The sequence below is a fragment of the Rhinopithecus roxellana genome, chromosome 3 (genome assembly GCF_007565055.1).
Source record: "Rhinopithecus roxellana isolate Shanxi Qingling chromosome 3, ASM756505v1, whole genome shotgun sequence".
NCBI lineage: Eukaryota > Metazoa > Chordata > Mammalia > Primates > Cercopithecidae > Rhinopithecus > Rhinopithecus roxellana.
In genome coordinates, this window is record NC_044551.1 from 154,511,601 (window position 1) to 154,535,398 (window position 23,798).

The 23,798-nt window shown below is 38.7% G+C and overlaps 3 protein-coding genes across 16 annotated transcripts in view; 2 read left to right on the forward strand and 1 right to left on the reverse strand.

Moving 5' to 3' along the window:
* The window catches only part of KLHL3 (kelch like family member 3), a 287,169-nt gene extending 264,228 nt beyond the window's left edge, over nt 1–22,941 (reverse strand). For 3 of the 11 annotated variants that reach the window (XR_004056395.1, XR_004056393.1, XR_004056394.1), the window contains exon 1: nt 22,734–22,934. The gene's annotated coding sequence lies outside the window, so the exon portion shown is untranslated. Of the gene's footprint in view, nt 1–16,483; nt 16,858–22,733 lie in introns of all 11 variants that reach the window. The other 8 variants (XR_004056391.1, XR_004056389.1, XM_030927614.1 and 5 more) reach the window with 6 other exon arrangements.
* Nucleotides 711–21,398, forward strand: MYOT (myotilin). The gene is made up of 10 exons (XM_010388066.1): nt 711–873; nt 3,387–3,953; nt 8,801–8,975; nt 10,507–10,608; nt 14,089–14,138; nt 15,238–15,370; nt 16,620–16,827; nt 19,584–19,749; nt 20,412–20,545; nt 20,760–21,398. Exons 2-10 carry the CDS (start codon nt 3,598–3,600, stop codon nt 20,930–20,932), a joined length of 1,497 nt encoding a protein of 498 aa, XP_010386368.1. The 5' UTR covers nt 711–873; nt 3,387–3,597; the 3' UTR covers nt 20,933–21,398.
* A 51-nt stretch (nt 22,942–22,992) lies between the features above and the next one.
* PKD2L2 (polycystin 2 like 2, transient receptor potential cation channel) overlaps nt 22,993–23,798 on the forward strand; it is a 49,936-nt gene continuing 49,130 nt past the window's right edge. For all 4 annotated transcript variants that reach the window (XM_010388072.2, XM_010388075.2, XM_010388073.2 and 1 more), the window contains exon 1: nt 22,993–23,108. In XM_010388072.2, the coding sequence (XP_010386374.1) occupies nt 23,078–23,108 (31 nt within the window). In that variant the 5' untranslated portion in view covers nt 22,993–23,077. The remainder of the gene's footprint in view (nt 23,109–23,798) is intronic.

Here is a 23,798-nt window from a genome sequence, read left to right on the forward strand (position 1 = left end):
TATAACTGTTAGGAGTAAAGGGAGATGAACATACACTGACAGCTCTAATTATATAGATTGCTTATTTGCTTGGTTGTTTCTTGTTTCAAAACTCTTTTAGAATAAAAGTACTAGGTGCAAGGGGCATATGCCATATGGATTCAGAAAACTTGCTAAAGAAACACAATCATGTTTTTCCACCTCCCTACCTTGCCAGTGACATGTCACTATGACCCTGGTCTCCTGCTTTGCCCAGACTGCCCTCCACCTTAGAACAAATTGCTAGTACTGAGAGATCTCAAATCTATTATTGAATCCTACTCTCATTAGGCAAAAGAAAAAAAGACTTCAGATGAAGAATTATGCAATACAAATCAATTTGGAGCCCATCTACCACTGGTCTTATTTACTTGGAGAAGTCTTATTATAATAGATAGATGAACTCCACTCTTGAAATATTATTTCCCCTTTAGTCCTATCTCTTAAACTGGGAAAATTCAAAGTTCCCACCAAAATAAAGAAATAAGAGGGTTTTTTTCCATTTTTCCCATTTCCCTATTCACCGCCCTTCCCTCACATGAGCTTGCTAAAGTTCATAGTCAAAATTCACGTCTAAAATAAAGAGGCTTGCAAAAGAAGCTCATGTAATCCCACTCCTTAAATATCACTAAGACATCTGAGATATTGTTTAGATTGTGGACTCTTACTTTGACATGCCAGCATAGGTAGATGGACAGGCAAGCACATCAGATGTCACTGTCTGGCAGCTGATAAAAGTCAGTGGTGCTATAATACTAAGCACAGAGCCACTAGATTAGTCTGTGAGGGAAGGAGATGCCTCTTCCTTCCCTTCAATAGTGGGTTAAACCCAGCTGGCACCCTCTGGAACTACGGGTAAGTCCCTTCTTTATTCCTACTACACTTTTAGGTCTTGTTTTTGTTTTCTGTCCAAATCAGATGAGTGTATACAAAGATGATTTTCAGATAAAAAGTTTCAAAGCCACAACATTATAATGATATTACACAAAGATTTAAAGAGAAAACGACTCATTCATTTCATTGAGACTGGAAGGCATTATACAAACGATAGAAGGAAAGACAGCTGTGTCTCATTTTTAAATCACCATTTTTCCTTGAAAAGGGACACTTGATCTGCTGTAATTGTGGTGATGTCTTATGAATGCAACATATCCTCTATCAGTCCTCTGTGCAAATCTATGCTATGTTAGAGATAGACAGGAAAAAAATGTTAAGATTTTTAAAACAGGAGACTGAATACTACTTTATTTATAAAAATCTTTGAAATTCATTTAACATTATTTGGAATAAAATGATACTGTCAAATAACAGAATCTACTATAGAATTGTTGAACAGTAACTACAAACATAAAAACTTACAGAATTACCTGTATAAATGTCTATATAAAATTTTGTTGACACATGGATAAAATGAAACTGATGAAATAACATATTTTTAATTGGGCTTTTAAAAATATCGCTAATTATTAACAATGTAGGCCAAATCAACATGTACAAGACAGTTGACATTCTGAAAATATATGTAAAGAAAAAAAGGGAACTGTTTTTGGAAAATATCTACTATTTCATAAATGGTTTATTTCTGGCTATCTGAAACGAGCCTCAATAGTGTACCTGCCCAGAAAGAAATTTAGGAATCAAACTCTGGATTCAATTCTGCAGCAGACTGACTAAACCGATAACTACAAAACTACTTGCCTTGATATAGACTTTTTTTTTTTAGATCTACTCAAGGCCCTCCTTCAGGATGTTTTTCCCCAGCAATTTAAAATGCCTAAAGTAGTTCATTTCTAAAATGCATTCTAGTTTAATGTATTTGTGTTCATAAACTTGAAATTAAGGAATATTTAACTTTTTAAGTATTCTTTTTCAATAGTGTCTTTCTCTTGGCTGCTTAGTTGCATTTCTGTTTTTTCCTAAAATTGCTAGTTTGAATTTAACTCTAAACTACATAGGCAACCTTGAAATACTATTTTTTGAAAGTATCCTATTATTTAGGATGAAACTCTCTGGTCTGGAAAAGTTTTATTAACATTTTATCCAAGACAGTAACTAAAATAATTACAAGACTTCATTTCAATGATGACAAACAATTTGGTTAATTTTTCAGTTAAAAGTTTGATTTGTCATTATCTCAGGATTGGCTTATACAATGTGAAACAAAATAGGCAAATGTATTTTGAATCAATTTATCTGATATTTTCAATGAAAACAGGATTAGTGTTAAAACAATTTATAAGGCTAGTCTTTGTGTATAATGTCTATATATAGTCCTGCTTAGGTTTACCATACTAATGGAAAAAAACCAGAGGCAAATATAATCCCTCAAGGTTGATTTTCATGGCAAATGTTTCATCTAAGAAAAAATGAGGATGTACTGTAGGAAGGCAGGAGGGCCACTACAGAGCTAAGCAGGAGGAATGGCACCTGTCTTTTCTTGGTAAGGTATAGACTAAATTCATACGTTTCTTATTTACTTGTATGCTTCCTGTTTGCCATTTGAAAAGAGAAAGTAAAACAGGAAAAAATCAATTTCAAAATTAGTCCATCTGAGCTCTCCAAAGATGTGGCAGAAAAAAAAAGAAAAAAAAGACCAAAAAACAAAATTAGTCTAAAATACATACTAAACAAATAATAAAAAGTAAAACTCTAAATAATTAAAAGCACATTAAGACCAACAACTAGAAAGTATAATCTAAAAATAACAGAATTATAGGGTATGATTCTGTTTAAAAATACATAATAAAAACAGAAAAATTTGTAAGTGGCTCTGGAATGCAGCCTGTAACATATATTCCACACAAACATATGCACACAATCACTCCTTAATTAATATCTAGTTTAGTAATATGGTCAGTCTGGAATCAAGGAGAGAAAAAGAAGCAGTGAACTGTAAAGTTAAAAAGCACTCAGCTGGGTGAGGTGGTTCATGCCCGTAACCCCAGCACCAAGGGAGGCTGAGGCAGGAGGACTGCTTGAGGCTAGGAGTTTAAGACCAGTCTAGGTAACATAGTGAGACCCTGTCGCTATAAAAAAAAAAAAAAAAGAAAGAAAGAAAGAAAAAAGAAAAATTAGCCAGGTGTGGGGGCTTATATGTGTAGTCCCTACTCTGGAGGGTGCAGTGGGAGGATGGCTTGTGTCCAGGAGTTGGAGGGGCTGCAGTGAGCTATGATCACCTGGGCAACCAAGCAAGACACACAAAGAAGGAATGAAAGAAGGAAGGAAGGAAGGAAGGAAGGAAGGAAGGAAGGAAGGAAGGAAGGAAGGAAGGAAGGAAGGAAGGGCAAGCACATAAGATCTGAAAGATGTCAAATAAACAATGTTATTGTTTAAGCAAATATTGTAACAATTATTTTCTTCTTTTGAAGGAACAATATTCTTCAAGAGAAGCTCACTCTACCAAAGCCAGGAGCACAGTATTCTCAGGATCTCAATAAGGAAGAGCAGACGAAGGTTGCTTCTGATTCCTTGCAACCTTCTGTAATTCCAGGCTTGTGGCCCCAAATTCAGGGCCCCACCCTTCCATGAACAAATCATTATAGTAATAACTTGCCTTCATCTTCCATATACCAACTAAGCATGTTTAACTACGAACGTCCAAAACACTTCATCCAGTCCCAAAACCCATGTGGCTCTAGACTGCAGCCTCCTGGACCGGAAACCTCCAGCTTCTCTAGCCAGACCAAACAGTCTTCCATTACCATCCAGCCCCGCCAGTGTACAGAGCAAAGATTTTCTGCCTCCTCAACAGTGAGCTCTCACATCACCATGTCCTCCTCCGCTTTCCCTGCCTCTCCCCAGCAGCCTGCTGGCTCCAACCCAGGCCAAAGGGTTACAACCACCTATAACCAGTCCCCAGCCAGCTTCCTCAGCTCCATATTACCATCACAGCCTGATTACAATAGCAGTAAAATCCCTTCCGCTATGGATTCCAAGTAAGTGAATTTTTATATACCGCATGTATAGTGAAATTATATCTGAGGAGTTTGCGCGGGGGTAGGAGTTTTGGGGGTATGCTGCAGTTCATTCTTTACTATCTAAAAAGGCAATGTGACCTTACAGTCTCATTCCATAGTTCTACTAGAACATGCTGAACCAGCGTACTGGCAATAAGAGGTCATCTGACCATTCTCCAGTGTCCAGGCTGAGCTGAATCCAAATTACCTACTACGCCATAATATTATTTACCCATTATTTTCCATCTTTGAAAAAAATAACTTCTCACATACCCAAGAACAATGAACTTTTCCTTTAGTTCTAAGCTAAGCTCCTCATGCTGTAAATTTAATTCCTCTGGTTCTGGGCTCGGCTAGGATGAACACCTGTTTGCTCTTCTTCAGATAGGATTTCCTCTCACATAAGCAGAGGCTATTAAGTTTCTTCTCAGTCTTTTCTTCCTATCCCTTTTCCCCTCTAATCCTGAATATCCACTTGGCTCAAAAATTCTTAAATTAACAAATAAAAAAATCTGGAACTCAGACCCTTGAATATATACATTTTCCTTACTGTGATCAGAAGAAGGCAGGCCTGAATAGATGAAGGCTTATGACCTTAAGGTTTCTTTTGATAATTAAAACCACACCTTGTTCAAATTAGTTGGGTTGATCTAAATACAAGGACTAATACTGAAGCCTTATGCAAACATGTGCTACTTCAACTACCCTGACTGTCCTAGGAGAACCTAGTATGAAAAAGGACATGGTGGTTATGCTTTTTTTAAAACATGAACTGAATACCTTGTGCTTACGCAAACTAAAGGCTATCAGCTTTCCCGTTCCTTGGCTAGCTGGAACATCAGAGAATCAAATCAGAGGCATCTCAAAAATTGTCTGATGGAATACGTTTTGTTGCAGGCTGACTAATACATTACTCAACTCTGCTAGTTTCTCGCAATCTTCTCTAGAGGCTAATTTTTCTAGAAACTCCTATTATTGGTGACAACTTTGGCAATCTAGTTGAACTGCCTATAGCAATTCAATTTGCAAAAAAAAAAACTTTTCAATATTTAAAAAAATAAAAATCAGGAAAACCAAAAACATTTGTTAGAATCCTAGACACATTAAGTTGAACCATTTAAAATGGCTGATAGTCAACTGTTTTTGACCTACAAAAATGGCATTCTCACAGGTTTAACATAATAATTTAAAAGGATGTTTTCAATAATTGACAGCCCTTTCTTTCTCTTCCCTCCCAAATTCCCTTTATATTCATAATATATAGTAGATCTTTCTTGGTTACATTTACTCAGATGATCATTTTCCATCTAGCTTTCTATTATTTCCATATTTCCTATATTAGCATTTTAAAATCTAAAAGAATTTTTTCTGTTTTTCTTAGTAAAGTCTTTCAATCATATTTCATATTACTGCCCAGAAAAGAAAGTTATCAAAGACTTAAGAAAAGAGAAAGAAAGCCAAAAATATAATAAGAAATAAAGCCTAGGAGGTCCCCAAACCACAGATCAAAGATCCACTTTAGCTGTTCCATTTTCAGCAACCACAGATAACTCTTTAATCTTCCCATAGCTACTTGATACCCATTTTGTGTCCAGCTGTACAGAGTGGAAAGCCCTGGCCCTTTGAACATTTGTGCACAACTCCCTCATTGCTATGATGGGCTCCAGTTTGCCCTGACTTCCAAAATAATCCCTTGAATTCTGACCTAGAGAAGTATGAAAGCTTTATTTAGGTTTTCATCAATAAGAAGCTCTTAAACAGTTTACCCAGTTGATCAAACCACAGGCTGAAAATTGAGGGGAACTCAGTTACTCCTTCCAAAAAGCTTGCTATGTGAAATTCAGCAAGCGCTTTACCTACCCAGTGTTTCAGTTTTCTGGTCTGTAGCAATATTAAGGAGTTAGGTAACTAATGATAGAGAGAGAACCTATAAAGCAGCATGCAAACGTATTATTAGTTTGTAAATAGGAACATTTATCAAGTCATAACACTTAATCCACCTAAAGTGGGAATAATGAGGGTATGTAGTGAACAAAGTGACTGAGGTTACATATACATCAGTAATTCTCAGGATTGGTTTTGATAATCCTTCAGGATTTCTCAGATATATTCAGACTTTCCCAGATATGACAAGTCTAAAAACAATTATTTAATGCTAATTCACGTTAACAAACGTGTGACTTATAAAGACGGTAAGCTAGCATTTAAAAAAAAAAACACAGGAGGCTAGGCCAGGCGTGGTGGCTCACACCTGTAATCCCACCACTTTGGGAGGCCAAGGTGGACAGATCACCCGAGGTCAGGGATTTGAGACCAGCCTGGCCAACATGGTGAAACCCTGTCTCTATTAAAAGAAATACAAAAAAATTAGCAGGGTGTTGTGGCGGGCGCCTGTAACCCCAGTTACTTGGGAGGCTGAGGCATGAGAATCGCTTGAACCTGGGAGACAGAGGGAGGCAGAGGTTGCAGTGAGCCAAGACCATGCCATTGCACTCCAGCCTGGACAACAAGAATGAAACTCTGTCCCCCCCAAAAAAAACCAAAAAAAAAAAAAAGTGGGCTGTTATAATTTCATACGATTGAAAAAATATGAGATCTATAACACCAAAGATATTTTGCCACTTTGATCTAGGAATTCAATCTTTAAAAAAAGTCACTATTTTAAATAACATTTTGTTTGGCTATTTAATTAACTGAACAAATCAGACTTGAAAGATTTATATAGACAACATGAAGATCTTAAGACCTGAAATGTCAGGAGAGGAAATGTGTATCATTAGCTTTCAATAGAGTGTCCTGAACACCATGAAAATCACTCATTCACTCAACTGATAGTATCTCCTATACCCATGCTTTATGTTCGTGGATATAAATGATTATCATGATAAGAAATAAGACACATTTTTTTCTCCAGAATGTTTACAATCTAATGATTACTAACCAAGTCCCCAAAGCCAGTAAAAATTAAAACTCTGGCCCTACTTGGAGGAAATACATTTCTACTTAGCTCACAAGTCCTTTTAATGATCCTTGAGAATATTTGGAAAGGATCATTTCAGAGAAGAGACCAAGATTGTCTCATCTGGATGGCCAGAGAACATTTATTATAATAATGATAAAATACTCATTGAGGGCAGTGGCTAGTTTCCTCACATTAAATAGATTAATAAAGATTAGCCCTTGCAGGCCAGGTGTGGTGGCTCAAGCCTATAATCCCAGCACTTTGGGAGGCCCAGGCAGGCAGATTACCAGAGGTCAGGAGTTTGAAACCAGCCTGGCCAACATGGCAAAACACTGTCTCTACTAAAAATACAAAAATTAGCCTAGCATGGTGGCAGGTGCCTGTAATCCCAGCTACTTGGGAGGCTGAGACAGGAGAATCACCTGAACCCAAGAGGCAGAGGTTGCAGTGAGCCGAGATCACGCCACTGCACTCCAGTCCGGGCAACACAGTGGGACTCTGTCTCAAAAAAATAAAAATTAAAAATAAAGATTAGCCCCTGCAGGGCTCTAAATGGATAAACTAGGTAAAAACTAAATAAAGCACTGTGATACATGTAAGCTACATAACAGATCTAAAAATACTAGGCTCTCTAAATACCACCCTATCCTCTATTCGAATCAACAAGGGAAATATGAGAGGGGCAAGGACATCCTAGAAAAAATTTAGGATCAAAATTTGAAATAAAGACTATTTATTTGCTTTTTTTCCAGTTTACATTTCTTTCTCCTTCCTCGAATCATCCTATTCTTTCTCTAAAAATCACTTCAGCAGTATTGAAGAAACTGTCATTACTTTAGAAGTTATTCGCTGTTATATAGTGCCATACTTGGATTTTCTAGAATATGAAATTAATAGGAATTGGAAATTACAGGAAAGTCAATGACTGTGTAAACAGTAGACTCCATTCAAAGCAAGAGATTATTCACTAAAAGCCAGTGGTGTGCTGGTAAATGTCTAACAATCATTGGATGAAAGAGCCATTATTTGTGATATTTACCAATTTCCCTGGTGTAAATATTTCCACCACAACCAATTTCAAACTATAACATGAAATCACAGGAAGCTGGGAAAAGATGTTAAAAATCAGCCCATATGAAGCAGCTCCAGCACACCACCACTTAATATCTACCCACAAATCAAACAAGAAATTCGGTCATCGTAGCTATAATAAAGAACAAAATTGTGTCCTTTGCAGTAACACGGATGCAGCTTGAGGCCATTATCCTGAGCAAACTAACACAGAAACAGCAAACAAAATAGGGCATGTTCTCATTTATAAATGGGAGCTAAACATTGGGTACATATGAACACAAAGATGAAAAACAATAAACACTGGAGATTCCAAAAGCAGAAAGGGGGGAAGGAGGTGGACAAGGGTTCAAAAACTACCTATTGGGTACTATGTTCACCTCCTGGGTGACAGAATAATTAGAAGGTCAAACCCCAGCATCACACAATATACCCATGTAACAAACCTGCACATGTACTCCCAGAATCTAAAAAAAAAAAAATTTTTAAAGAGATTAGTCATAAGACTGGAAGAGCTCTCAGGCTGCCATTAACTAGACTTACGCTCACATTCCTTAGGGACATCCTCCTTACGTCTAATCTAAATTCTTCCCCCTGCCACTTAATTTCCATTTGCCAAAAGGAAAAAAAAAAAAGATAGTAACCATTCTTATAAAATATTTCTTGACTGTTATTAGGGCAATTTGTTTTTAATAATACTAGTAGTACTAAGTGGTAAACTTAACATATCTAAAGGTAACTTGCAAAATGAGGCCAAGACTTTTTAAAAATCTTTTCTTTTTCCTTTTTAAAGCTATCAACAGTTCTCAGCTGGCCAACCTGTAAATGCTAAGCCATCCCAAACTGCAAATGCTAAGCCCACACCAAGAACTCCTGATCATGAAATACAAGGATCAAAAGAAGCTTTGATTCAAGATTTGGAAAGAAAGCTGAAATGCAAGGACACCCTTCTTCATAATGGAAATCAAGTGGGCAAGATGTCTATTTTGTACAAAAGGCCACTTAAACTACAAAATCTAATTTTAATAAGGAAGTTCTATCTCACATATCTATGTCCATATAATCAGCAAGGAATAAGATTATCTAAAAAGAAGGAATATTTGGGCCCTATTCCATTTCTCTCTGCATGAAATCACCTCTTGGTTTACAGTAGTAAAAGAATGAAGCAAATGAAAAATCTATCTGAATGGTTTAATGAAATTTTTCTGTTATTAAGTATTACCCTCTCATAAACTATGTCTGATGCCCAAATAACTATTAGGAATTACTGTCAAGTCAACTTAGTGTACTTTGATGTACAATATTGACAGGTAATTATAGCTATAATTCTTATTATGTAGTCCTTATTGTGTATATTATATTAGTAACTTATCTTTAAACAGACTATATGCCTTTAATACAAATAGATTTAGCCTATCAGTTGCACTGCTCTCGATCAGAAGTTAATACAATCAAATATTCAGTGCTCATTTAATAAAAGTTACTTCTGGCTGGGCGCAGTGGCTCACGTCTGTAATATCAGCACTTTGGGAGGCCAAGGCAGGTGGATCACCAAGGTCAGGAGTTCGAGAACAGCCTGACCAATATGGTGAAATCCCATCTCTACTAAAAATACAAAAATTAGTCAGGTGTGATGGCATGCACCTGTAATTCCAGCTACTTGGGAGGCTGAGAAAGGAGAATTGCTTGAACTCAGGAGGTGTAGGCTGCCTTGAGCCGAGATTCTACCACTGCACTCCAGCCTGGGCGACAGAGTAAGACTCTATCTCAAAAATAAATTAATTAATTAAAATTAAATAAAAATTACTTCTGAATGTGAGGACATGAAGTATTATATTCAAAAGTAAAGCTGACTGGAACATGCAGAACAACGGAGGAAAGGGTTGAATTTCCCTTTACTTAGGAGATCCTTATTTAAGGGCAATTATGCTTGCCTGTCACAGGAGCAAAAAGAAAGCCTAAGTGAAACTTTACTGCAAGTGAGGGACATGGTACTAGAATAGAAGGAAAATGCTTTGAATGGAAGAAAAGACTTAAAAAAAAAAAAAAAAAAAAAAAAAACAGAATCAGCTGGGCGCGGTGGCTCACGCCTACAATTCCAACATTTGGGGAGGCCAAGGCGGGCGGATCATGAGATCAGGAGATCGAGACCATCCTGGCTAACACAGTGAAACCCCGCCTCTACTAAAAATACAAAAAATTAGCTGGGCGTGGTGGCGGGTGCCTGTAGTCCCAGCTACTCAGGAGGCTGAGGCAGGAGAATGGCGTGAACTCAGGAGGCAGAGGCTGCAGTGAGCCGAGATCGTGCCAATGCACTCCAGCCTGGGTGACAGAGCAAGACTCCATCTCAAAAAAAAAAAAAAAAAACACATAGAATCTATCATTCAATAGATAGAACTATGCTTCTTTAAAGTTCTGACCTATAGTAGTGGTTTTAAGGTACACCTGTACAAACATCTTTTATTAAATCTAATTACTGTCTCAATAAATTCTTTACAGCGGCTAACATATGAAGAGAAGATGGCTCGCAGATTGCTAGGACCACAGAGTGCAGCTGCCGTGTTTCAAGCTCAGAATGACAGTGGTGCACAAGACTCGCAGGTAAATTAAAATGCTCTAAGTGGAGTATTTTTATTCTGTGTGATTCTTAAATGTCTGCTTTTCTAAATGCTTATAAATAGCATCTGAAATAAAAGTCGGTCAGTTCCATCCACCACTGGATACATAAAGAGACCATGATAAACATATATATGTAATTTTACCACATTTTACCCCATTTTCTGGTAGTTCTAATACCCGGATACACAATGTTACAAAGTCAAAACACCAGAAGTCTAGTGGTATTTTTCATCAGGACATTTATGGGTCACTTAGACCTAGGACTCTCTATAGTGTCTACACGGACAGGGAATATATGGGTTGTGAACCTTCAATAGGACAGAAATTAAGATTCTAAATGAGAGTAATTATAACCTTTCTCACAAGCTGTTTAATATTTCCATGTTTTAAAATATACTTGTGGTACTAATGAAACATCCAATTCCGTTTGTTATATTCCTGTTTTCAAAAAATGCTTTCTGGGCCGGGCGCGGTGGCTCAAGCCTGTAATCCCAGCACTTTGGGAGGCCGAGACGGGCGGATCACGAGGTCAGGAGATCGAGACCATCCTGGCGAACATGGTGAAACCTCGTCTCTACTAAAAAATAAAAAAAACTAGCCGGGCGAGGTGGCGGGCACCTGTAGTCCCAGCTACTCGGGAGGCTGAGGTGGGAGAATGGCGTAAACCCGGGAGGCGGAGCTTGCAGTGAGCTGAGATCTGGCCACTGCACCCCAGCCTGGGCGACAGAGCGAGACTCCGTCTCAAAAAAAAAAAAAAAAAAAAAAAAAAAAATGCTTTCTGAAAACCAAAAAAAAAAAAAAACCCTCATGAGTAATTGTTCCAAGATTAACAAATGTATCCTTTCCAAGAAGGGATTAACTTTATGGAGGCGTATCCCACAGGTTTGCACCTGATCGATTTTTTTTTTTTTTTTTTTAGACAGTCTTGCTCTGTCACCCAGGCAGGCTAGAGTACAGTGGTGCAACCTCAGCTCACTGCAAACTCCACCTCCCGGCTTCAAATGATTCTCTTGCCTCAGCCTCTCAAGTAGCTGGGATTACAGGTGCACACCACCAGGCCCAGCTAATTTTTGTATTTTTAGTAGAGATGGAGTTTCACCATGTTGGCCAGGCTGGGACGCCTCAGCCTCCAAAAGTTCTGGGATTACAGGCGTGAGCCACCACACCTGGCCTCAACTTGATTTTAACAAGTAAACTTAACCCCAAAGAAATGTACAGTCAGTGGCTGGGCACGGTGGCTCACACTTGTAATCTCAGCACTTTGGGAAGCCAAGGCAGGTGGATCACAAGGTCAAGAGATTGAGACGATCCTAGCCAACATGGTGAAACCCAGACTCTACTGAAAATATGAAAATTAGCTGGGCGTGGTGGCGGGCGCCTGTAGTCCCAGCTACTCAGGAGGCTGAGGCAGAAGAATCGCTTGAACCCAGGAAATGGAGATTGCAGTGAACCAAAATCACTCCACTGCACTCCAGCCTGGGTGACAGAGCGAGACTCCATCTCAAACAAAAAAAGAAAAATGTTCAGTTGGACAGGTAGACTGAATGTTAGCACTCTTTCTTCCTTCTGTAGTTACCTTTCATTCCCTTCAAAAAGTCCACAAGAAACTAGGAGCCAAAGAGATTAAACTAGGAACACAAGTACTCCTAGCTTCCAAAGGCAGAAAACTGAAATTCAGTTTTTTTTTTTTCCAACCTTGGCCTCCCAACTTCAAGTGATTCTCATGCCTCAGACTCCCAAATAGACAGAACTATAGGTGCGCATACCATGCTGGCTAATTTTTGTATTTTTAGCAGAGACGGTGATTCACCATGTTACCCACCCTGGTCTCAAACTCCTGAGCTCAACTCATCCACCTAGCTCAGCCTCCCAAAGTGCTGGGATTACAGGCATGAGCCACCACACCTGGCCTTTGAAATTAAGTTTTTTGGTTCTGTTTGATGCAACTACACCTACTAAAAAGGACGGATGAGTGTCTACCAGAGCAAGAACTAGAAACCGAAAAGAGAACTTAAATTTATTTTTGGCTACTAAACAGTTCATGAATTTGTTCATTCAACTAATTTACATGGAGAACCTACTTGTATGTTGGGCTCTGCACTTGGTATGGAAGATTATAGCAAAAATGAGACACAAACTCATCACTATTAGGGGAATTACTCAAAGCAATATTATACTGATGATGGGTTTTTTTTTTTTTTTTTTTTTGAGACGGAGTCTCACTCTGTCACCCAGGCTAGAGTGCAGCGATGCAATCTCAGCTCACTGCAACCTCTGCCTCCCGGGTTCAAGCGATTCTCCTGCCTCAGCCTCCCAAGTAGCTGGGATTATAGGCATGCACCAACATGCCCAGCTAATTTTTTGTATTTTTAGTAGAGATGGGGTTTCACCATGTTGGCCAGGCTGGTCTCGACCTCCTGACCTCAAGTGATCCACCTGCCTTGACCTCCCAAAGTACTGGGATTATAGGCGTTAGCCACCACACCCAGCCTGGATATTTTTAATTGGATTACTTTTACTTTACCAAAAAATTAGTTGATTTGTTTGATCACTGAATTGACCGGTTGTTTGGATATTCTGCTTAGAGAACCTTAAGGCTAGCCAAAAATTGTTACAGATTTGTAAGACTTTTGCCTTAAAAATGACAAAATACATTAGCTAAATAGATTCATCCCAAAGCAAATTATTTGTACTCAGATTTTGTGTGCTCCTACATAGTTTTGGGTAGGGTCTGTATTTTCCACTTTGTATCTCCCACTGTGCTAAGCACAGTGAAACGCAAAATACACACTACTTAATCAATTAGTTCTCTTATAGTTTTCATAAATCCCTGATTTCATTCTCAAATAATTTTCTGGTGTTCAGATATAAATCCTGTAAGATGTTTGCTTAAATATAACTTTATTAATCAGGAATTAACGCTATTTTACAAAGCTTGTTCATAGCTCTACACACACCTTTTGTGAAGTCCATCAGGATTTTGTGCCATGAGCTAAAAAGATAAGAATTTTCCAGTCTAATATGTGTTTACTGCTGTTGGTGCCACTTTTGAGCAGCAGGCATAATACCCCATATCTACTGCCAATACAAGTGACTTCATGTCTATTCCTGTTTTACTAAAGGACAATCTGTACTCTGCGCTCTCATTTCAAATGCACCAGGGAGACACATCATCCTTTGTCATAAAATAGTCGTTCGAAAAATGAACCACCATCAATTCCAAGTCTAGCTAATTTTCACAAATAATATTTGTTAAATAGTCCTATTAATTCTGGGCTTTCTTGCTAGAGTGGTAGTATATTAGTGTACTGTATTTTAAGTGCTTAAAAGCTGAATGTATAGAACTTACCAGGGCTGTACAAATACAGCCAAAATAGGAATGTTCCTTTCAACTATACTTAATTCTCCTTCATTCAAGCTAACAATTGCATGTAAACATTCTTACTTTGTTTTAATTTCAAGCAACATAACTCAGAACATGCGCGACTGCAAGTTCCTACATCACAAGTAAGGTAAAAATTTTTTAATTTTAAAGAAATGTATGTTTTCCTACCTAAAATATTTCAGCTTAAAAATGTAATATTTATAAAGCCCTCGAGCCTACTCTATATCTTTTAAAAAAAAAAATGTGTATTTTCTAATGTCTGAGATGATGACCAAAATTTTGACGTTAATTATCAAAACTATCACAGGGGAATTTTTTAATGTTTTGGTCAAATAAGCCAGGCCCATGCTTCTATATTAAACAATTTTCTCATGACAATGGAGACCCAATTCTAATTATACAATCTTTGGTGGTAAGAATACTCTACTGGGTACTGGGCATTTTAATAGATCATTTCTTCATCAATTGATGGCACTGTAAAAGAGAAACTAAGATGTACAATTTGTACCAGATATTTCTAAATTGCTACCATTTCTAATAGTCATCAAATATGCCACAGGTAAATACAGCCCTATGGCCTCTCTCCATTGTTATTACACTATCAGATCAAATAGTAGAATCTCTGGTTTCAAATTTGATGGCTAGGCTGGACGCGGTGGCTCACGCCTGTAATCCTAGCACTCTGGAAGGCCAAGGTGGGTAGATCACCTGAGGTCAGGAGTTCAAGACCAGGCTGATCAACATAGTGAAACCCCGTCTCTACTAAAAATACAAAATTAGCCAGGTGTAGTGGCACATGCCTATAATTCCAGCTACTCGGGAGGCTGAGGCAGGAGAACCACTTGAACCCAAGAGGCGGAGGTTGGTATAACTGAAATACATCTCTGAATATCACCATATACATGTTCACACCACCCCTATAGAAAAACGTCAAAAACTTAATTTGGATTTATTTATTTATTTTTGAGACAGACTCTCGCTCTGTTGTCCAGGCTGGAGTGCAGCCACGTGATCTCGGCTCACTGCAACCTCCGCCTCCCAAGTTCAAGCGATTCTCCTGCCTTAGCCTCCCGAGTGAGCTGAGATTGGGCCACTGCACTCCAGCCTGGGCAACAAGAGTGAAACTCCATTGCAAAAAAAGTAAAGTTGATGGCTAAACTATATTTGTGCAAAATGAAAAGCAATGATAATATTTACATATAGTTGTTATCAAAATATTCTTGTAGAAGTAGATCATCCTCAAGGGGAGATGTGAATGATCAGGATGCAATCCAGGAGAAATTTTACCCACCACGTTTCATTCAAGTGCCAGAGAACATGTCGATTGATGAAGGAAGATTCTGCAGAATGGACTTCAAAGTAAGAGAAGAGTTCAAAAGTACTGGGGGAAAATTAACAATGGGATACTGTTTTGAAAAATGTCCTTTTCCTACTTCATAGCTTGTACAATGGACAAGAACACAAATTCTGAAGCCAAACTGAAGTGGGTTTGAATTCTGGCTCTGCCACTTTCCGGCTAAGCAACCTTAGACAAGTCATTTAACCTCTCTGTGCTTTTGTCTCCTCATCTGTAAAATGGGATAATACCCCAAAAAGTTATGAGGATTAATCGTAAATAGGTATACCTCATAAATACTCTTTATAAGTGAAGCTATCAGAACAATAGAATTTGTAAACTATAATGCCTTTTTTTTTCTGAGACAGGGTCTTGCTCTGTCACCCACGCTGGAGTGCAATGGTGCAATCTCAGCTCACTGCAACCTGTCTTCCAGGTTCAAGCCATCCTCCCACCTCAGCCTCCCTAGCAGCTGAAACTACAGACACATGCCACCATGCCCAGCTAGTCTAGAACTCCTGGGTTCAAGGCGATCCACTCACCTTGGCTTCCCAAAGTGTTGGGATTACAGGCGTAAGCCACTGTGCCCAGGCTTAACGTATAATGTCTCTCCAGTTCTCCTCTATCAAGAAATTCAAGCCACCCTGTTTTCTTTTGCCCTAAAAGAGTCCCTCAGACTAGAAACGCTCTTTAGAAGAGGTTACATTTTTATTATCCTTATTTTGGAGAACTTTTCGTTATAAAATTTTTTTTCCAGATTCCTTATGAACTAAAGTTAGTGTTAAAGCTTTGGATTTCATTAACAGTTTATGTAAAAACACTTAACAAATTGCCATTTATATGCCAAACTATAGCTCAAGAACACTCTGTTTTAGAAAACTTATTCATTAGATCAGCAAGCCTCATATATATGTGCCTCTGTGACATCATTTGCAGTCACATTTAGCCAGAAAAGCAATATGACTTCTATATTCCTTATAGAAATCAATGTAACGTAAATTAATGTTCTAAGTATAGTAATTAAGAGTTCATAAAGAGACTGAGGTTGCATGTAAAAGGTTTGAGATAGTCTAAAAATACTATATTAATTTCAAGGATCTTATTTTCCAATGTTTTGTTTAAAAAAGTATAAATACCTTTTGAGCCCTTGCTTTGCATTTCAATCACAAACCCACTCAGATACGGGAACTGTTTAAATTCATATATGGACAAATAGGTTTCAGTGATGTAATACTTTAAAATTCTGCCATCTCCTTGTGTTTTTCTTTCTAGGTGAGCGGACTGCCAGCTCCTGATGTGTCATGGTATCTAAATGGAAGACCAGTTCAATCAGATGATTTGCACAAAATGATAGTGTCTGAGAAGGGTCTTCATTCACTCATCTTTGAAGTAGTCAGAGCTTCAGATGCAGGGGCTTATGCATGTGTTGCCAAGAATAGAGCAGGAGAAGCCACCTTCACTGTGCAGCTGGATGTCCTTGGTAAGCCTCCAAAAAGACCCTTGAGAATTCCTTAAAATCCAGAAGTATTGAAAAAAAGAAGGTATTTTAAAAGAAAAGCCCAGCAGACTTCATATTTAAGGTTAATGTCTACACAACTTATTGGACTGTCCATTTTTATCTACAAACCACAGGAAAAAATATACATATATGTACACACACATACACATACACACACACAGACACACACATATATATGTAAAGGAAAGTCAGTGAAACTAGAATGAAAGATCTATCACCAAAGCTTTTCTGGAAAGAAAAGTCATACAATTTTAGACAAACCAAATAAGGAAGCATAAGCATTTCTAGATGTAACTATAGAGTCTCAAAATAAAAATCTTAGTCTAATCATTTCTCTGGTCTTTGTTTCTCCAAAATGAGGATAATAAAAATAATCAATCTGACTCATGATATTACGGAATTATCATAATCTGTCATAATGTTAAATACATAGTTTAAAAGTGAAGAGTAGGAAGGGTATAGTGACTCAGGCCTGTAATCCCAACACTTTAAGAGGCGCCAAGGTGGGAGGATCACTTGAGCCAAGGAGTTTGAGACCAGCGGGGTAACAAATAGCAAGACCTTCTTTGTCTCTACAAAAAATTTAAAAAATTAGCTGGGCATAGTGGTGCCAGCTACTAGAGAGGCTAAGGTGGGAGGATAACTTGAGCCTGGAGTTGGAGGTTACAGTGAGCTATGATTGCACCACTGTACTCCAGCCTGGGTGACAGAGTAAGACCTTGTTTTAAAAAATTTCTTAAAAAATTAAGAGTAAATATCAACTTTTAATCTTAGACTATGTCCTTTTTACTAGGAAACTAATCTCTAATTATAACCAAAACAGTCCTACTTGCTTTAGAAAACAGGTATGGCTACATTTATGTCTCAAATCTGTCTTAAGTAGGGCAGTTCTTATAAAACTGGTGTCTGGTTTTTAAATTTTACACTTTAAGTGCTTTAAATATACAAGTTGGGTATCCCTAATCCAAAAATCTGAAATCTTTAAGATGCTCCAAAATCGACATGACACACAAAGGAAATGTTCATTAGAGCATTCTGGATTTTCAGATTAAGGATGCTCAACAAGTATAACGCTAATATTCTAAAATAAAAAAAAAAAATCAGAAATCCAAAACACTTCTGGTCCCAAGCATTTCAGATAATGGATACTCAACCCATACCACATTTTTAATACTTTAAACCATTGTATATTGCATAAGAGATATTTTGCTATAATTCACTGTTTATTATACAAAAGTTTGATCAGGTTAAAGGATAAACTATTTCTTGAGTTTATATTCCACCCAGATCAATACAAAAATCTTTAAGATTATTCCATAATATACCAAAGGACCTCAATCTAAGGGAAAAACTAGTGAACTGGCAATTTTCTTTTTTTTTTTTTTTTTTTTTTTTTGAGACGGAGTCTCGCTGTGTCGCCCAGGCTGGAGTGCAGTGGCCGGATCTCAGCTCACTGCAAGCTCCGCCCCCCGGGTTTACGCCATTCTCCTGCCTCAGCCTCCCAAGTAGCTGGGACTACAGGCGCCCGCCACCTCGCCCGGCTAGTTTTTTGTATTTTTTAGTAGAGACGGGGTTTCACCGTATTAGCCAGGATGGTCTCGATCTCCTGACCTCGTGATCCACCCGTCTCGGCCTCCCAAAGTGCTGGGATTACAGGCTTGAGCCACCGCGCCCGGCCGAGCTGGCAATTTTCAAAAACACATACAATTTAAGTGATTAAAGTTTAGGCAAATCTTACTTGTACCAATTGCTTCAGAAATACTACAATAGTAGAGCTGAAAGAGATCTTGGCTGCCATCTGTTTAATCTCATCTCTCCTTCAGAAAAATCAGGGTTATGGTACTGAACTATTCTTTCCTCTCTCCCCTCAGGTAGGAAAACAAGGTCATAATAATTACTGATATTCCCATATTCCTTCACAATTTACAAAGTATCTCTTTGTTTATTATCTCATTTGTTCCTTACAATTATTTTGTGTGGTAGACAAAACAGTTACTACTACCTGGATTTTTTTTTTTTTAAACAGTAGATAAAACTGAGACTCAGAGAAACTAAACAAAATTTTATCAATTTTGCATGGCTCGTGGAGCCACTAGGTAATTTGAACCCAAGTTGTCTGATACTCTTTCCATCACTCATGCCGCCTCCCTGTAGATGAGATGATTAAAAAATACAACTTAAATTTGGGCCAGGCGCAGTGGCTCATGCCTGTAATCCCAACACTTTACGAGGCTAAGGTGGGCAGATCACTTGAGGCCAGGAGTTAAGAGATAAGCCTGGCTAACATGGCAAAACCCCATGTCCACTAAAAAAATACAAAAATTAGCCGGGTGTGGTGCACGCCTGTAATCCTAGCTCCTCAGGAGGCTGTGGCAGGAGAACTCCTTGAACCTGGGAGGCGGAGGTTGCAGTGAGCCAAGATCGAACCACTGCACTCCAGCCTGGGCAAAAGAGTGAGACTTCGCCTCAAAAAAAAAAGAATATGACTTAAGTTTGAATGAAATATAATTATCTGATTATCAATTCAATGAATCATTACATTAGAGTTTAGAATTCTGAATGGTATAATAAAATAGTATTGCATGTCTTTTTAACTAAAAGTTTCTAATTCTGTTGCTGTTGGTTTTAATATTTTAATATCAACATACAAATTTCATAATGATTTAATACCTTTTTTACAATATTTCAAACACTTGAATTTTTGTATTAATATATAGCAAAAGAACATAAAAGAGCACCAATGTTTATCTACAAACCACAGAGCAAAAAAGTTTTAGAGGGAGACTCAGTGAAACTAGAATGCCAGATCTCGGCTATACCTCCACCAAAGCTTTTCTGGAAAAGAAATAATGAAATGGTACAATTCAACACTGACCGAATAAGGTAGGATATGTATTTCTAGACTTACTGTAGTTTATTTGGGCAAATCCAGTTATACTTCTTAACATGCATTATAAATGGCATGCATTTATCTCAATTTGTCTAGTTTTTAAAACACTAAAGAATAATATAATAAAATATATATTAGATAATAAATATAAGAAAACTTCAGTAAGCCAGATTCCACTAATCAGAAATGTAAGGCATAAAGCAGACTAGGATTTATCTTTTTATCAATGATGATGAAAGATGGCTCAAAGAAATGACATAAACAAGATTAAAGGGGGATATTTTCTTTTCTTTTCTTTTCCTTTTTTTCTTTACAAAAAGCTTCAGCCTTTATTAAACAAAGGAGGAGGTAGGAGACAGATAAGAGAACAGGTTCAGAACCCCTCCCTTCCCCTATATATACACATAAATACAAACACAGACACACCCGATGAATGACAGAGACCATCAGCGACCAGGGGACAGACTGAAGGGCAGAGGGAGACAGCACCCAAGGGGGGATGTTTAATTTAAGAAAACCAATAGCTATTTGGCAATAAATAGATACAGCTTGGGAATTTTCAAATTTTTTTTCTTCTCAGTCTGACTGTAGGTCAGAGACATCCACTTCCCAGAAATAATTCCTGTACTTTCATTTCTTAAAAAATGTTTTTCAGCTTATATCAAGATAACACTGGAAGAGTTACTTTACTGATAAAAGATGTAAACAAGAAAGATGCTGGGTGGTATACTGTGTCAGCAGTTAATGAAGCTGGAGTGACCACATGTAACACAAGATTAGACGTTACGGGTATGTCATACTATTAACCGAAGTATTATAAGGGATTTAACTAGGAAGATTTAATAAGAAATGCAAATTCCAGCGGAGTATAAAAGTTGAGAGATTTTCCCCATATATAATCAGTTTTGGTTCTTTTTTCTTTTCCTGTCTGATAATAAATACTTAGGTGACCAATTTGGTTAGAACAGGTTTTCTGAATCAACTTTTATGTGATCTATTTCAGCACGTCCAAACCAAACTCTTCCAGCTCCTAAGCAGTTACGGGTTCGACCAACATTCAGCAAATATTTAGCACTAAACGGGAGAGGTTTGGATGTAAAACAAGCTTTTAACCCAGAAGGAGAATTTCAGCGTTTGGCAGCTCAATCTGGACTCTATGAAAGTGAAGAACTTTAATAACTTTACCAACCTTGGAAAACAGCCAACTACACCATTAGTAATACAATTGATCACATTTTTTTGAAATTAATCCATAGCTGTATTAACAGATTATGGTTTTAATTAGGTAATATAGTTAATATATATTTATAATATTATTTATCCTTTGACTCTTGCACATTCTATGTACTCCTCCGATTTGTGAAGCCTACAGGAAATCTGGGTATATGGATTTGTAACTGTAGAAGACCATCTTAAAATACAGGATTTTAACATTTAAGTCATACACATTTAACAATTACAGGTTATAAATTAGTATCAACTTTTTAAACACATCTAATGCTTGTAATAACATTTATTGGTACTACTTTCTAAATACTGTTTTACCCGTTTTCTCTTGTAGGAATACTAACATGGTATAGATTATCTGAGTGTTCCACAGTTTTATGTCAAAAGAGAATAAAATTCAAATATTTAAAACGGACTGTCTCCTCTTCACAAAAGTCTAGATCTGTAAAATAAAACTCCACTCAGCAAAACCTATGAATAACAAGTTCCAAAAGAGGAATGTTATATTCTAGAACAGTGTGAAGCTCACTTACAGCTCAGCCAATGCCTCTAGAAAACTGAGCTAGACTTTCCATGGTTTGCACGTCAAAGGCAACCACGATTAACTTAAATCATGACTGAATCTACCGAATTTGTGATTTTCTTTTAACCAAACAGGTCTCTAATTCTTCAGGATTTTTCAGTCTGTTATGCTCAAAGGAATAAGAATAGTCTCTAGAGGTTATCTGCTTAATTCTCATAGTTAATGTAAATTTGACAGCCCTGTAGTCCCAGCTGCTGGGAAAGGTTGAGCTGGGGATCCCTTAAGATCAGGAGTTTGAGGCCATACTGGGAAACACAGGGAGACTCCCTCTCTAAAAAAAAAAACAAAAAAAAAAAAAACAAAAAAAAAAACTATTTTTATGTAAATTTGAATACCTATTTATGGGTGTTTTTCCTCCAATAATTTCAATTTCAGATAACCTGTTACTTTAGAAAGCATAATTTTGTGAACAGCTGAGAGTCCCAGTACAGGAAAGCCCAAATCCTTTTGTTAAAACTATTCCAAAGCTTTTTTCCCTCTCGGGCCTCTAGTTCACTGGCTGTCAGCCTTTTGCGAGGCCTCTCCTGTTCCTCTCATCAATGGTAGTTTTTGACCCTCACTACTGTGTGGCCCAGTTTTGCTTTTTATCTATAAACAGCATTTATCGACATCAGTCTACATCTCTTTCAGGGAAATAACGAAAGTGGCTTTCTGTTTTACTTTCAAAACTGTTTAGTGTTTTCTTTGCACGTTTCCCTGCGGCCTTTGGACTGGATTCCATTTTATTTTCCTTTTTATCAACACGAGAATCCGTCCTGGTCTTACATCCTGGAGGGTTTTTGGCTGCCTTAATTTACAGCCAAATTAGTTTGGCCTTTTTCTATAGCTGGTTTACCAACCTTCTCATCTTTGCAAAGCTTCTGGGTCAGATATGGGTCTGGGCTCCCAAGGACTCCTGTTTTGGCCTGCCCTTTCGCATAATCACTGCAGGGTTTTTCATCTATTTTTACATTAGGGGGGCAGGAGAGTGGAAGCTACTTCCAGCAACAGCTCTCGGTTAATAACCAGTTTCTGCAAGTAGCAGCAGCAGCAGCAGCAGCAGCGTGGGGTCACGGTTAGGCATTTGGGCTTGGGCATCCAACAGACTTGGCCCCAACTTTCAGTGAATTATTTCATTTCTCAGCGTCTCGGTTTCTTCAGGCCTAAAATGAGGACAAAAATACCTACCTTTCACGGAGGTGGATGTGCAGACTAACAAGGCGATAAATGTTAAAGGTATTCGAGAAAGAGAAGCCCGTGATAATGAATGATACGATTTTTAAGCCCACAGCCAGGTTATTCCCAGAAGTTGGCCCTCCGCACCAGACCGCCACAGTCCGCAGCCCGCCTCGGGCGAAAGGCCTCCCGGGCCTCTGCGGCGCAGCCGCGCTGAAGACTCCTTGAGTAGCTCGCAGCCAAGGAGGAGCCGGGGGCTCGCGCAGGCGTCAGAGCCGGGCAGCGCGCTCCGCGAGACCAGTGCGCAAGCGCCGCGGCCCCGGGCGAACGAACTGGCGGTGTAGTGGGGCTCCGCCATGGCTGAGGCGTCACGGTGGCACCGAGGCGGTGAGGGATGCTCTTAAGGAATGGGAGGGACAGGGGCGATTTGGCAGTTCCAGACACCCTGAAAGGAACTCTGCGGCCCCACATTCAATTCATGTGAGAGATGTGACTGCCGACAGCTTTTTTTTTTTTTTTTTTGAGACGGAGTCTCGCTCTGTCGCCCAGGCTGGAGTGCAGTGGCGCGATCTCGGCTCACTGGAAGCTCCGCCTCCTGGGTTCACGCCATTCTCCTGCGTCAGCCTCCCGAGTAGCTGGGACTACAGGCGTCCGCCACCGCGCCCGGCTAGTTTTGGGGGGCGGGAGGGTTTGTTGTTGTTTGTTTTTGGGGTTTTTTTTTTTTTTTTAGGAGAGACGGGGTTTCACCGTGTTAGCCAGGATGGTCTCGATCTCCTGACCTCGTGATTCACCCGCCTCGGCCTCCCAAAGTGCTAGGATTACAGGCGTGAGCCACCGCCCCCGACTTGCAGACACCTTTAGCCCTCACAGCCTCCCCTGGAGAAGCGGAGAGGGACAGATGGTCCCATTGCACAGACGGGAAAACTGAAGCCCTGAGCGTCGTGGCGCTGGCCTCTTGCCGAAGGCTCGAGCTGGGCGTTGTCACCTGCTGTCGAGTGACGGTCGGTCACTAGGCTGGTCTCTAAAGTCCTTTGTTGATCTCGGGAGTCGTGACCTTGACAGAATTCAAGCCAGGGT